Source organism: Barbatula barbatula (assembly GCF_947034865.1).
Source record: "Barbatula barbatula genome assembly, chromosome: 2".
NCBI classification, from domain to species: domain Eukaryota; kingdom Metazoa; phylum Chordata; class Actinopteri; order Cypriniformes; family Nemacheilidae; genus Barbatula; species Barbatula barbatula.
This window is the reverse complement of record NC_136767.1, coordinates 19,840,177-19,855,501: the sequence shown is the minus strand read 5'-3', so window position 1 is coordinate 19,855,501 and position 15,325 is coordinate 19,840,177. Positions and strand designations below refer to the sequence as shown.

General features: G+C 40.1%; 2 protein-coding genes across 7 annotated transcripts; one reads left to right on the top strand and one right to left on the bottom strand.

Moving 5' to 3' along the window:
- The first annotated feature begins 2,666 nt into the window (after positions 1-2,666).
- tsc1a (TSC complex subunit 1a) lies at positions 2,667-13,775 on the top strand. 6 transcript variants are annotated; one of them, XM_079451007.1, is made up of 23 exons: positions 2,667-2,786; positions 2,893-2,976; positions 3,776-3,961; positions 4,101-4,204; positions 5,415-5,567; positions 5,758-5,902; positions 6,025-6,179; positions 6,261-6,334; positions 6,414-6,574; positions 6,990-7,102; positions 7,600-7,762; positions 7,864-7,976; positions 8,076-8,133; positions 8,238-8,321; positions 8,440-8,926; positions 9,001-9,071; positions 9,404-9,576; positions 9,656-9,838; positions 9,956-10,066; positions 10,191-10,313; positions 10,810-10,997; positions 11,290-11,454; positions 11,601-13,775. In XM_079451007.1, the coding sequence occupies exons 3-23, from the start codon at positions 3,853-3,855 to the stop codon at positions 12,088-12,090; spliced, it is 3,423 nt and encodes a 1,140-aa protein (XP_079307133.1). In that variant the 5' UTR covers positions 2,667-2,786; positions 2,893-2,976; positions 3,776-3,852; the 3' UTR covers positions 12,091-13,775. The 6 variants fall into 6 exon arrangements, with proteins under 6 accessions (XP_079307133.1, XP_079307131.1, XP_079307136.1 ...); XM_079451005.1 differs by having other exon boundaries at positions 2,675-2,786; positions 7,597-7,762; XM_079451010.1 differs by having other exon boundaries at positions 2,687-2,786; positions 9,001-9,044.
- spaca9 (sperm acrosome associated 9) lies at positions 13,765-15,320 on the bottom strand (the record flags this gene model as incomplete). Its single annotated transcript, XM_079471399.1, has 3 exons — positions 13,765-14,068; positions 14,761-14,963; positions 15,153-15,320. The coding sequence occupies 3 exons, from the start codon at positions 15,318-15,320 to the stop codon at positions 13,765-13,767; spliced, it is 675 nt and encodes a 224-aa protein (XP_079327525.1).
- Positions 15,321-15,325: the final 5 nt, after the last annotated feature.

Below are 15,325 nucleotides of genomic sequence, written 5' to 3'. Positions count from 1 at the left end.
ACTTAAATAAAATGGAACAACAGAAGCAAGTGTACAGGTGCTGGTCATATCATTTTAATATCATCAAAAAGTTGATTTATTTCACTAATTCCATTCAAAAAGTTAAACTTGTATATTATATTCATTCATTACACACAGACTGATATATTTCAAATGTTTATTTCTTTTAATTTTGATTATTATAACTGACAACTAAGGAAAATCCCAAATTCGGTATTTCAGAAAATTAAAATATTGTGAAAAGGTGGTGCCACACTCTAATCAGCTAATTAACTCAAAACATCTGCAAAGCCTTTAAATGGTCTCTCAGTCTAGTTCTGTAGGCTACCCAATCATGGGGAAGACTGCTGACTTCACAGTTGTCCAAAAGACGACCACTGACACCTTGCATAAGGAGGGCAAGACACAAAAGGTCATTGCAAAAGAGGCTGGCTGTTCACAGAGCTCTGTGTCCAAGCACATTAATAGAGAGGCGAAGGAAAGGAAAAGATGTGGTAGATAAAAGTGTATAAGCAATAGGGATAACCGCACCCTGGAGAGGATTGTGAAACAAAACCCATTAAAAAATGTGGGGGAGATTCACAAAGAGTGGACTGCAGCTGGTGTCAGTGCTTCAAGAACCACTACGCACAGACGTATGCAAGACATGGGTTTCAGCTGTCACACTCCTTGTGTCAGGCCACTCTTGAACAACAGACAGTGTCAGAAGCGTCTTGCCCGGGCTAAACACAGAAAGGACTGGACTGCTGTTCTCTGATGAAAGTAAATTTTGCATTTCCTTTGGAAGTGAGGGTTGCAGAGTCTGGAGGAAGAGAGGGGAGTTTCACAATCCACGTTGCTTGAGGTCCAGTGTAAAGTTTCCACAGTCAGTTTTGGTTTGGGGTGCCATGTCATCTGCTGGTGTTGGTCCACTGTGTTTTCTGAGGTCCAAGGTCAACGCAGCCGTATACCAGGAAGTTTTAGAGCACTTCATGCTTCCTGCTGCTGACCAACTTTACGGATATGCAGATTTCATTTTCCAACAGGACTTGGCACCTGCACACAGTGACAAAGCAACCAGTACCTGGTTTAAGGACCATGGCATCCCTGTTCTTAATTGGCCAGCAAACTCGCCTGACCTTAACCCCATAGAAAATCTATGGGGTATTGTGAAGAGGAAGATGTGATATGCCAGACCCAATAATGCAGAAGAGCCGTAGGCCTCTATCAGAGCAACCTGGGCTCTCATAACACCTGAGCAGTGCCACAGAATGATCGACTCCATGCCACACCGCATTGCTGCAGTAATTCAGCCAAAAGGAGCCCCAACTAAGTATTGAGTGCTGTACATGCTCATACTTTTAATGTTCATACTTTTCAGTTGGCAAAGATTTTTAATCCTTTCTTTGTATTGGTCTTAAGTAATATTCTAATTTTCTGAGATACTAAATTTGGGGTTTTCCTTAGTTGTCAGTTATAATCATAAAAACTAAAAGTAATAAACATTTGAAATATATCAGTATGTGTGTAAGGAATGAATATGATATACAAGTTTCACTTTTTGAATGGAATTAGTGAAAGAAATCAACTTTTTGATGATATTCTAATTATATGACCAGCACCTGTATATTTCATTACATATGATTGTTTAATCAAATCTAACTGTAGTGAGTGGCTTCATAAACTCTCATCACACCCATTATGTGGAGTGTGAAGCACCTGGATCTCAATGTCCACCTTTTTCTCATTGGAAGGCTTTTTTTGCTCAGGGCTGAGTACACAACCACACTCACTGTGTAAGAGAATCTGAATGCTATTTTCTTCAAGATAAATTCAGCCAGCAGCTCTTTTATATCAAGTCGTCCTCCTAACAATGAATTAATCAGATACAGAACATGTGCTACAGAACATCACAGCAGTAATTAATACCTCTCAACAGACTAATTATACACCACATTATTAACAAAAGTGCTCAGTAAAAGGCACTGACTGGTTTGTTTGCATTTAAAGTCGATACAAGAGATGCGGCAAAGGTTATGCTAATCTAGAGACATGTTTGGCTTCTCTGTATCCAACGCTGTTGCAGTTTATAGTAAGATACTGTATGCATCCGTATAGCACAGTCTGACTATTTATGATGTATGTTAAATTGTGATGTTTCTTTAGATAATGCGATAAGTATAAAGAGCCAAAATCTCATTTTTAACATTTATCTTTAACATTTTTACATTTACATTTTTAGCTTTGACTGAAAAGGTTTATTTAGGCTCTTACATCTGACCTACTGGTAGCTTACAGTAAGCAACGGTTCAATTGTATCAATATCACTGCATAGAAAACAAAAATGGAATTGTAATGTTTTTAATCATTTTACTTGGATAACAATTGGGTGCAAACCAGATAGTTTACCTTTATAGTAATATACTATTTTTATCTTTGAGAACAAACACTTCATCTTAAAAAAATTATGAAGTAAATGAATTCAGTTTAAACCGTATACGTATACTTCGTTTAGCCTATATTGAACGAATTAAATTGTCTATCCATGTGGATTTTTTAAATTAATTATAAATAATAAAATGTTAATAATATTATTATCAGGAAGCTAATAGTTCATAATATTTTACTTCCAACATACCTTTCAGTCCTTTGACTACATAACAAGCAGGTTTGTCCTTTAAAGCTACGCGCATGCGCCGCGCGCTTCTGTCACGCTGAAGGCAGCAGCTACATGCTTAGCTAGCACACCACTTCACACCTTTCTGCCGCTCATGCAGTGATCTTATGACAGCGAGGCTGAAGAGTCGGTCAGTATTCTCTTTCTGATACAACACAATCTTACTATCCCACATTTCTTGAATGAGCGCGTAGCGGCATCGTTACGAATATTCCGTTTTTCATCTGCGCAAACAGCTCGGCCCAGCAGTGTAAAAGGTCGCGAGGTTCCCAAGATGGCGACTGTTTGAAGTTCACACTTCGTACGGCAATAAAATAAAGGTATTTGGATACATCTGATGCTTGTTTATTGGTGTACAGTTGTTTTAGAGTACATCCGGTTGTAATTAAAACAGATGTCAAAAGATGTCATTGTCGTGAGCCGAACTTACAGCGCTCGTTTTTTGCAGTGTGTGCGGTGATTAATGTGTTTCTGTCACGCAGTCTTAAATGCTTCAGTTATGCACTAACGTTACGTGAACGTCAAGGGAAGCTACGGACGAACCTTTCTAATTTATATAGGTTAGACGCTATCGGTTCAACTTGCTTCCAACGTGGTAGTCTACGGTTTGTTTTCTTGTTGGCTGTTTTTCAACAGCTATGAGCTGCTTAACGTCACCTAGACAGCATACTTTGATATCACATCTTCACAATAAGAGAATCTATTTAGCACACGGAAAACAAAGCAGCTTACAATTTAGTGGCATTAAATATCTTCCCAACAATAAGCCTAGGGCGCTTCCGTTTACAAACATAAATGTAATTAACGCGAGAGCTGAACAGCATAAAAGAAGGGATTGTTTTCAAGAAGTAATACATTTTAGCTAGTTGTTGTTTGTTAGATATCTAGCCACAGTTCTGTTCTGACGTGGTGACCATGTTATAAGTTTTCCTGTAGCTCGGTGGTTAGATAATGGGTTTGATCCCAGGGGATTGGCTAATGTATAGAATAATGCAATGTAAGTCGCTTTAAATAAAAACGTTTGCCAAATGCGTAAATGTAAGACACAACCAATGGGTTTAACTTGCAAGTTTGTTGGCGGTCGCAATATTGACTGACTTCATCACTTTTTGTTCCTAGTTCAGGCAGAAGCACCCCATGCTGACACCACAGGACATTGGTTTACGCTGTGACAAAGGCATCTGTCCTGCACAGCTATGGCCAAGGAGCAGCCGAACGCATTCGATCTTCTCCCTCTTTTAGGGTCCACCGATTTACACGAGCTGGAGCAAGTTAAAACCCTGCTTCAGGAGACTCTCAGCACAGGTCAGGGTCAAGTTTGTTGAAACAGTATTTTCTAAAAGGGTGATTTCTGTTTGCACGTTCACTGCTTTTATACTGCCAAGTATTTGCTGTATATCAATAAACAAGTCACATTGAAGGGACTTTGTTTTTTCACTGGTAGATAAAGGTGCTATGTTGCTGAATAGCCTTGTGGAATATTTCCTGGAAACAAATTCATCTCAAGCTGTGGATATCCTGTCTTCTGTCAGGGAGCCCCATGATAAGGTATGGTCAGCCTATGCTGGTTTGAGTTTGGGGGATGAGTTGTTGCGTTGAGTTGTGCTATTTTTTGTCCCTCATGTTAGGAGTTGAGCTGTGTCATATAAGGAGATTGAAAATGATTTACATTTCAGATCACAATATGACCGTGAATCAAAATTCTTTATAATACACAATCTCATTCAAAAGTCTCATGCACTTTGCATATTAGTCACACACCCAAAATCAATTGCAGAGAGAGATTAAATATGACATCAGTTGAGTGTGGGCACAAACAACAGCGGGGAAGGAAATCCACCGTATATATAAAATAACCATCACTCTTTTTCATCACTCAGCCAAACTGCTACTTCGATGATGCAGGCTCTCAATAAATGATACCAGCAGAGTTAGTCTCAAACTGGGTCTCAGCTCTCAAAGTGTCAGTTTGGATCATGCAGTGGTAAAGCACTATGTAATATGTGCTACAGTGGTTGTTTGATTTCACTGATATGTATACACATATCCAACAACATAATACATACAACAACACAAACTGTATACTCAAAGCCCCATGAATCTCTGTGTCATCACTGATTTTTCAAGCACATTTAATTGTAATATTCCCAGGGGTTGAAGTGTGACTTGTAAATATAACGTAGTTTTAACCATGTTTAACAATTTTCACTGGGGATGGGCTTTATCATTCTTTGAAAACATCATTTAAATCATGCTTCCACGTGCAAAATATGTCTGTTCAAGTATTCTTATCTCTACCTAACGAAGAAGCTTTGCTGATAATTATCCAGGACAACAAAAACAAACACAGCCTTGTAATTGTGCTCTTAGCGCAGAAGGAAATCGAATTTAGCTTAGTGTTTTTATCACTTCTGACAAGAACCGATTTCTCTTAAGGAGAATTAACAAAAAACATTTAAGCACTACTGGGGACAGAAAGCACATTGCAACATGCATGCAACTTTTTTCAAAACTGTATGCTTTTCTCATCAAGATCCTCTGTGTAATATTTGCATTAACCATCCAGCGAAACGATTACTATTGTCTATATTTTACTGCGGTGAAACAATTTGTAACAGTAATTCATAACTCGGTTTATGGACACATAACCAAAATTATACACCTGCCTTAATCCACTTTTTTCTAAACTGTTGTTTACATAAGAGCATCTGTCATGAATTGATGAATAACGACCTCATCTGCACGTGTTTCTATGCAGCATCTTTTAGATAAGATGAATGAATGCATGAGCAAGCAGAGCAGCCGTCTTTCCAGCGTCACCCTCCTTGGCCATGTTGTCCGCAAGCAGCCACAATGGATCCACAAGATTTCACGCTTCCCTTTGTTTGCTTCGTTGCTCAAATGCCTCAAGGTACCAAACTAAAGTCCAGTCGAGTATGACGAAGCAACAAATATGATTTTGTACATGGTTTATGTTCTACATAAGAACTCAGTGTTTAGTTAGGTGAACATGAATGACAACCAGATGTCCAATACAAAAAACGATTTTCATATTCTGGAGAATCTTTATGGTTTGTTTTATAAATAATTCCTACTTGCAGGCTGATTCTGATGTAGTGGTTCTCATAACTGGCGTTCTGGTGTTGATTACTCTCCTACCCATGATTCCTCAAACCAACAAACAGCTTCTCTGTGAGTTCTTTGACATCTTTGGACGGCTTGCTGCTTGGAACCAACGGCACCCAGGTAGTCTGTCATACACATTTCTAATACCTTTCTTTATCTTTATTGTGTGAACTGCTTTGTTCTTTATTTTTGGACATGGAAGATTTATAGCTTTGACTGAACATACTGTCGGTGTCCTCCAGGTCATGCTCAGGGAGTGTATGCAGTCCATCTGCATGCCAGTGTTTACTCACTTTTCCACCGACTGTACGGGATGTACCCGTGTAATTTTGTTTCCTACCTACGTGCACATTACAGCATGAAGGAGAATGTGGATACATTTGAAGAAGTAGTTAAGGTGAGTCAGTATCTGTTGTGTTCCATTGTGCTTACTTGCTATTGTAACACTCACTCTGTTATCTTCTTTTTCCTTTGTTAGCCAATGTTGGAGCACGTACGGATACATCCAGAGCTCATCACAGGAACCAAAGATTACGAGGTTGATCCGATAAGGTATGTACAAATAAACATACTTTCAACTGCATCAGAGGTTGTGTGTGTTTTTTCTTCACCTGTTCATCATTTTTCGTAGATGGAAGAGATTCGAACCCCATGATATAGTGATTGAATGTGGCAAAGTTTCCCTCGATCCAAAGGAGGCATCCTGTGAGGAGGGCTATTCTTCTTTGTCTGATCCCGCAGCACGCCGCCCTGTAGACCACAGCCGGTCATGTTCAGAGCTCAGTATCCATGGTGAGCTGAATGTGCTTCTCTTGATCACGTTTCTTCTGTTATTAAAGGAAAAGATTGCCTTCAAAATTAAAATTCTTTAATTTACTCACCATTTAAAACGGTTTGATTTTCTTCTGCAGAACACTAAAGAAGATATTTTGAAAAATGTTGGTAACAGAAAACTGTTGGTCACCATTGACTTGCATCGGTTTTGTGTCCATAGCGTAAAAGTCAAGGGGGACCAACAGGTTTTTGGTACTTACATTTTCCAAAATATCTCCTTTTGTGTTTTGCAGAATTGAGAAAATCACAGGTGTAAAATAACAAGGGGGTGAGTAACTAATGACAGAATTTTCATTTTGATGGTGAACTGTTCATTTGATGCAATAACGCTAATGCTCTTTCCAGTGAATCTTACCTACTTGTCTTCCAACAGAAATGACCTCTGTCATGCCGATGGCCGCTGTTCGCCAGTCTCTTTCTCTATCACTTCCTTTTCTCACTGTTTCTCAGGAATCAGGTTCCAGGACACATACCCCCAGCCATCAAGTAAGACATTCAGTGATTGTTGTTATGTAAAGAGTACAAAGTCATTCAGAACGTCTCCTACTCTGTGCTACAATACAGTCTGTGCAGAAGAACACAATTAAATGCTTCAAAAACAGCCTGTGAATACTATTAAAGGGACAGTTCACCCAAGTTGTTTTTCAATGGTCATCATTCACTCATCCTCAGATTGTTCCAAAACTGTATGTATGCTCTGATGAACACCGATAAAGATATTGCGAAGAATGTTTTGAAACCAAACAGTAAGGAAAATAAATACTATAGGAGTCAAAGGGGGATGAGATTTGTTTGGTTACTGACATTCTTCCAAATGTTTTCCTTTGTGTTTAGCAGAACAAAGAAATCTATACAGATTTGGAACAACCTGAGGATAAGTAAATGACAAAATTTAAATTTTTGGGTGAACTATCCCTTTAATGTATATAAGGAGCAGTTCTACGATCCATTACTGAATGGATGTCTGCTTTATGTTTCAGCAGCAGAGTGATGAGATGAACTCCTCAGGATTAAAGGAGGTCATATGGAGTCCTTCCTCAATCTGTGGGATAAGCACCCCGCCCAGCTCCAGAATGTCCCCTACCACCATTTCAGAAATCTCGCATAGTGCCTCCCACCTCTCAGGGCAGATCCTCAACACACCAGGTCTGCCAAATGCACAAAGCATAAATGACCATCCTTTTTGTTGCGTTTATGCTTGCTGTGTGTGTATGTGCCTGATTTTCACTGGTTGTCTTTTCTAATAGTGGATGGAAAATGGTCCTTGTCTCCTTCAACCCCCTCAGGGTCATCTCCGCTCTTATCATTCTCAGAGGAAATAGGGCAGGCTGGCCAAAACACCAGCAGTACTCAGGCTAAGGTACATTTAGTATAAAGCTAGTACCTCTCGATTTACTAAACCCATTCTGAGAAATAATCTGTGCACATTCTCATGCAAATTCTTTTCTGATCTGCTAAGGTAAATCCATCGCTCAAAGATCTGAAGAAAGTCATGCCTAGAAGTATAAACAACAACGGTGAGATTATCTGATGATACTTTGCACAACTTCATTCTGTTGAGGATTTGACCTTCGCTGCTAAGGCATGCTGATCAATGTCTTTTGCTTTGGTTACTCTTTAGGAGGTGCTAGCGATGGCAAGAGTCCAGTTTCATTGGCGCAGCTATCCGACATTGTCAAGAAGACAGATGAGGAGAGAGAGGATGGTGAGAGTCGAGGCGTCATGCGTCCCACAGCGTTCAAGTATAGAAAACCGTTTTCAGTCATGCTTTTGTGTTTAGTGACCTCATCTCATCAGTATCTCTTAACATTTTATTTTCCCAGTCGCTATCACAGAGGAGATATTAAGCCTGACACATGGGAAACTGGATTTTGCGACGAGGCCCGGCCTGGATTCTTCTTTTTCCAGCTCCTCTGACACCTTGCTCTCCTCCCATCGAAGCAACGAACCAAATTTTGTCTCCACACCAGACAGGGGTGAAGCCACAACCAAAGGAGGAGATCAACAATCTCCATGGCCCTTGTGGCCTCCTTTCACCCCCATAGAGAATGGAAAGGGTCTGAGTAAATGTTCTCTGTCTGATCTGTCGAAAGAACCCATGCCATACGAGCCACTGTTTGACCTCGCCCTGCCTAAAGTGGCGTATTTGTTTTTGGAGACAAAGACCACAGAGGCCTTGAGGAAGGTGGAGGGAGAGAGGGAGCCACACCGAGAGATGGAGGGCAACGATCTCTCTGCAGCTTCACCGCTGGAGGTGTTGGACCGTGTTATTCAGCATGGCCAAGACACACATGACAAGCTGTTAAAGAGGTACGTGGATTTCTTCAGGATTGCTGATCGTGTTGTGTTAGCGAATTTGTGACACACATGTTGGTGTTTTACAGAAGTCTGTTCTTTCAAAACCAATCGTCAGACACAAACTCAGGAGGTAAACAGCATAGCAATAAAGGAAAAGGTATTTGGTAATTTACTAATTCATAGGCTGTCCATGCTCAGGACGATTGTTTCCTTGAACCGTTCCTCATCCTAGCAACGGACAAAAACTTTCCTCTCCAACTTCTGTTCGTTCTGTTCGTCTTTATCCACATTAGTCATTTTCTCTCCTTCTGTTTTCTATGTTGTTTCTATGTCATAACTTCACAAAATGAATACAGATACAATTTTTGCTTATGTTCTTTTGTAATCAGTCAAAAATGATCTCAATAGTGTCAATCCTTTAAGGACTGTAAATGTAATTGACCTTAAAATGCTGCTGATTTTGAGTTGACTGCCGTGTGTTTTTTGCAGGTCCTGCTTCTGTAGCATCTGATGAACTGGGGATGTTGCGGAGTCAGCTGCTGTTGCTCCATAACCAGCTGCTGTATGAGAGACATAAGAGAGAGCAGCATGCGCTCCGGAACCGGCGTCTGTTTGGCCGTATTGTCAACACGACTGCACTGGAAGAGCAGAACAACTCCATGGTAAGAATAGAACTGAAAAAGATTAGCCATATACATAATACAATGGTTTTCTAAAGGTGTCTCTGTTGGTGTGTGGCAGAAAACCCAACTCAAGCTTCAGGATGTTGAGATGCAGGCTGTACAGTTGAGCCTGCAGGAGGAGCAGCGGCGCTCCAGGCTACTGCGAGAGGACGGAGAGACTGTGGTGAAGCAGCTGCAGGCGCAAATCCAGCAGCTGCAGAAGGAACGTAATGACTATTACTCAAAGATGCAGGAACTACAGGTGAGCGCAGAACTGTAGGGCATTTGAACGCACTCAAAATATTGTCAAGGTGATCGATTATATATGATATTGTGGTTAAATAATGTTGAGTAATGTTCTGCATGGTGTCAATTATAGAGTGACTTGCAAGAAAATCTGAAAAAGGTCAGAGAAATGGAGGCGGAGCTACAGAGAGCTAACAACAAAGTATGTAATATGGGACACCTGCTCAGCCAGCTGTCCATCAAGGTGAGACATGAAATCGCCTGTGGATTTTTTTTTTACGCTTAGGCTCTGAATTTGAAAGCAAATTCTCCCCATGCCATTAATGTATGTAGCGTTTCATTTGTGTGCTTGATTTGTCCAATCTCAGCTCAACAATAGTGAGAGTATGGAGCAGCAGATGGCTTTTTTGAACAAACAGTTCCTGCTTTTGGGTGAGGCCAACAAGCTATGCATGGAAGAAATTGAGCGTTTGGGACCCGAGGCAAGCAAGGTACACAAGCTGGTCCTTGACAGAAAAAGATTGACGACTGTTATTAACTGTCCTGATGTCGTTGCTTAAACCCAGCAGATTTGCCTGTTCAAATTCATGAAATACCTTGAGAACTTGTAACATTGCCTGAAAAGGGAATTAATATGTGGAAAAGGTTCAAGCGTGTTTTCAAGGTTACGAAACTTCGACAGAGGTCTCTAAGGCATACGCAATTTGTACCTGCAGAATTTCACAACCTTACACGTCTTACAAATGACATGTCTATAAATCCTCCTCCCGAATATTTTGTTTACTTAAGTACTCATCACTACAGTTAACAGTATATTTGAATCTATTCCACAGAATTTTGACATTTTAATTTAATGTTCATCTGCTGTATTGATTTTAAGTCTCTAATGCTGAGCATTTCAAAGAGCTGAATTGAAATTCACTTACTCTTTATTGGTTCTTTGCATGGTTTGTTTGGATCAATTCTGATTTCTTATGTGATTGGTAGGAGCTGAAGATGCAGCAAGCTTCTTCAGTGCGGGAGGGAGAGCGTTTGAGGCAGAGCTCCCTCCAGCAGGGTCAGAGACTCGAGGCAGCCCAGCAGCGTATCACTGACCTGGAGACCCAAGTCACTAAGAAAGAGCAAGTCATCCGAGAGCAGAAGAAATTTCTGGAGAATGTCAAAAGTCAAGCCATGTATGAGACTGCCCATCCCTTCTTAGTCGATTTTGATGACACTATTTAACTTTTATCTACACGCATAATTTTACAAATTATTACTATGACTTTATTACTAAGCGTGTATATTACTATTATTTGACAAAATATTTAAGTTTTATCTGTATACAAACTTCACATTTTATTTGGCAATGGCCTACTAATGTAGTTGGTATGTAGATTTGCAGAATATAGCTTATCTGGTTTGTTCTTCAGAAGCATCTCATCCTTGATTTATTCGTTTATATGTGGTTTGTGTTTTTTTTTGTAGGGAGCAGCTGCAGGCTTCAGAAAACAGATACTTTGCTCAAAAGCACATCACCCAGGCATTACAGTCGGAGCTTCTTGAGCTCTACAGTCAAATAGAGCTGAAGAACCTGCACACCTGTTCACCATCAGAAAGCACATCTCAGGCCAGCCGTTCCACCAACCAGCGGTGCGTTCCTTACCATAATATTCTGCACAGGTTGCTTTTCATATGTAAATTTTGAAATACATTTCAGATGTTTCAAGACTTGTGCACATGAATTTCTGATGGTTTGTTGAATTTTCATCAGAAATAACATTCCTTTTGTGTTTCAGGTCAATTCGCAACACTACCAGCCCATCTGCTTCATCTCCATCAGCTGACCCCTTGAAAAGAGAGGAAAACGCATACATGTGTTTCAATGGCGAAGTGTCTGCCGCGTCTTCTCATATGCCTCCCTCAGCGCTCATTAACGGCAGTCAGGAAGAAGATCTTTCCGCCCCCGCCCGCTCATTTTCCTCCCTTCCCTGCGACTCCCCGCTGGCAGTTGGCTCTTGCCCCAGTAACGGAAGCTTTTTGGGTAAGCGTGCCAGAGAGCTCTTCCGTAATAAGAGCGAGAGCCACTACGAAGAGGAGCCAGCTGCCCCCACCTGCTTCTCTCAGGATCCGAAACTAGTAGACTCTTCACATAACGTTGAGCCTGAGGGGTCCAATGATCAGATTGACCTTCAGCCCATGGACAGACCCCGTGCGTATAATATTCAGCGGAGGAGACAGCAAGATCTGCGAATAATGGACTACAATGAGACCCATCATGAGCATTGATCGTAGAAGAGGATAAATCCCAGTATTGGAGTGTACCACTCCAGTTTAGAGTGGTCTCTGAAGTTTTAGTTCATTTTAAAAGCTCTGTTGTTTCACAGAGAAGCCAAAAAAATAAGAAACATTTTTGACTGGGCTGAACTCATCAGCTGCAGTGGCACACATATCTACTGTCTAAATGTCATGATGAATTCATGGTAATTCGGTATGTATTTTTTAAATTGACATTCACTCTTCTGCCGTGATGGTGATATGGTGTGGCAATTGGATGTTGCTCAGTCCCTACTGTACTTTCCAGCCAACGAATTGCCTTAATCATTGTTTTCTTTTGCAACAGAACCTTTTGGGTTGTGTGAGCAAAATGCCCCTTTGAATCACAGCATCGTGAATTACAGCTAATGAGACTGAATTTAAACCATACCAAGTGGGATTGTCACGGTCACTTTCCCCGTTTCTGCTAAAATATCACTGTAAAAATTTCACACATCAATCAGTCTGATAAAATGTGAATAACAAAAAGAAGCTGTTTAGGCAAGCAAGAAGTCGAAATCACATGTCGCCGCTGTGGCAAGCCATATGTGCTTTTTGTGCTTTGCCTAAAGAGATTATGAGTGAGCAAGCGTTGTAGTTGTAGAAAGAGTTTTTATTTTTATTCGTTATCTGTTTCTACTGGGATTCTAGAGCCCGGTAACAAGTGCAATAATTCTTACTAACACACTATTTTTTGCCGTTTTGCAAGACTGTCAGAGCATTACAGAACATAGGTTACGCTGCTGTATGTGCATTTAATGCATTTGTGCTGTTAACACTTGAGCTGTTGCTGGTGATCAAGCAATTTGAAAATGATCCGGTGTGTCTAATGGTTGGTTGCTCTTGTGTTAATAGCATGCAAAATACGGCCGCTGCTATATGTTGACACTAAACTCGGTTCTCTATACAACTTGCCCCTGTATTTTCTTTTATCTCAGCGTTACAAAGGTCAGACCCCATCTGTAAAGAAAAGGTTTAATGTAACGGGCTGCAGGTGGCTGAAGTAAAAGCACTTTTTAAATTCAGGCTTTATTATGCTTGGCTAGTGTTCTGCAACTGTTCTGACTTAATTCTTTATAAAAACTCGCCCCAGGGGGTTGTGTCTAGTGCAGGGTCCAGGTTGGAATATGTGAAGCACTGTTGTAAGGAACATTCGCTTTATCCTGCCAACTGGGGGAGTGGTTTACAACAATCATTGAAATATATGGAAATCACTGCTATTTTTCTCTTCTCACAATCCTTGTCACGGTTACCATTAATGCGATCTAGCTTTCCATACTTTTCTTTTTTTAACCAAAAGCTCAAACATTTTCGTTTCACAAAATGTCTTACTGCACAGAACAGGATGCCTGTCTGTAACCTGAATCATTTGTCTAAAGTTATCTGAACTATGGTACAGTTGGATGATGATTGGTGTAACAGGTAACCAGGGAGTCTGTTTAGAAATACTGTTTTGAATTCAAGAAAAAACAACCTGAGAGCGCTGTTCTCCTTGTTAAGCTATGATCAACAAAAATAAAATATATGTTTTGCAAATCTTTGTCATATTCTCATCAGTTATAAAATAGTAATTGTACATGTCGTAATACTTGGACAAATCAAATAAATCAATACTGTTTTTTTTCATGAAACTATTAAAGCAACATTTTATCTCTTTGAATTGCCTGGAGGCTTCCAAGACGGCTTTCCTGCATGCCAGCCACCTGTGCCTTTTGTATATACTATACTTGAGTTGTTACTGGTACTCTTGACAAGGTCAGCAGATGTCCCTGCATTCTTAGCCTCTGTTTGCTGAGGTGATGTTTTTGCGGCTGTGGAAGTGAGAGGTTGAGGGGCTCTTTTACAGCAGGAGGTGAGACGGTCTAGAGCCAGTGGAATCACACTCACAATTCCACCATAGAAATTTCTTGCGTCATCACAGCTCAGGCGATTGATCTCATTGTGTGGGTAGCTGTTAATCGGGAAAGCAGTGCATCATTGAGAGATTGAGAAAGCAATGGGGCTGTAAATCATGATTTGATTATTTATACACATCTTGTTACCCTCTTTAATACTATTTAATGTTTATTATAGCACTCTGATGCAATTAAATTCAGGTTCCTTTATTTTACAGGGCATGCACTTAAAGGGATAGATTACCCCAAAATAAAAATACTGCCATTATTTACTCCCTTTGAGTTGTCAGTATAAATGCCTTTGTTCTAATGAACACAGAATGATATTTGGAAGAATGCTTGTAACCAAACCGTTCTTGGAATCCATTAACTACGATATTTTCTTTGTTCTGTTAAACACAAATTGTGATAATTTGAAGATATTATGTAGGACAGCAAACAGTTCTGGGGCACTTTTGACTACCATTGTCATTTTATCTATTGTGATATCAATGGGGTCCAACAACTTTGGTAACAAGTATTCGTCCAAATATCTTTCTCTGTGTTCAACCGAACAAAGAAATGTATACAGATTTGGAACCTGGAGTAATTCATGACAGATTTTTCATTTTTGGGGGAACTATCCCTTTAACCACCAAATACTTACCAATTAGGTTAGAGTTGGTAAGTTATGAAAATGAAGAACAGGGCTGTAAAATAAAGCGCTACCTGAATTTCTTGATTCATTAATTGTAACTTGTCACTTAACTGTGCTCTTAGCTGGCTGATGTTAGTGGTGGGGTTCAGGAGCTCCCTGCAGGTATCCAAACCCTCACATAAAGAGTTTCCGTTTGACAATGAAGATTCCAGAAGTTTCAGAACGCCCTCAAGATCAGCCATTATTTCCAAAAAGAGTGAGAAGATGCGTCTGTCTGTGGAATTGCTGCAGTCATGGTTCAGGTACTTTTGTACCTACGGGTAAAATTATTAACATTATGATTGGACATTGTAAATACACCCAGTAAAATTATACACACAAAGTGTTTATTTAGAATGTATAATGTACTTTTTGTCATTATTACAGCAATTTTAATGTATGGTTAGTGTGGTTCATGCATGTAAATTGATGAAAGGAGAGCAGTAGGAAAACCAAATTCTAACCTGTCTGACTGTGGAGACAGGCTCAGTTTTGTCTCTGGCATGTTCTCTCGACCTCTCAAGAGCTGTGATAAATATAAACTGCTGCTGTTTGAGACGCTCATACTTTTGGTCAATGGAGTCCAGTTGCTCTATTATGTCGTTTATATCGTTTGAAGTAGGCCTACTCATCCTGT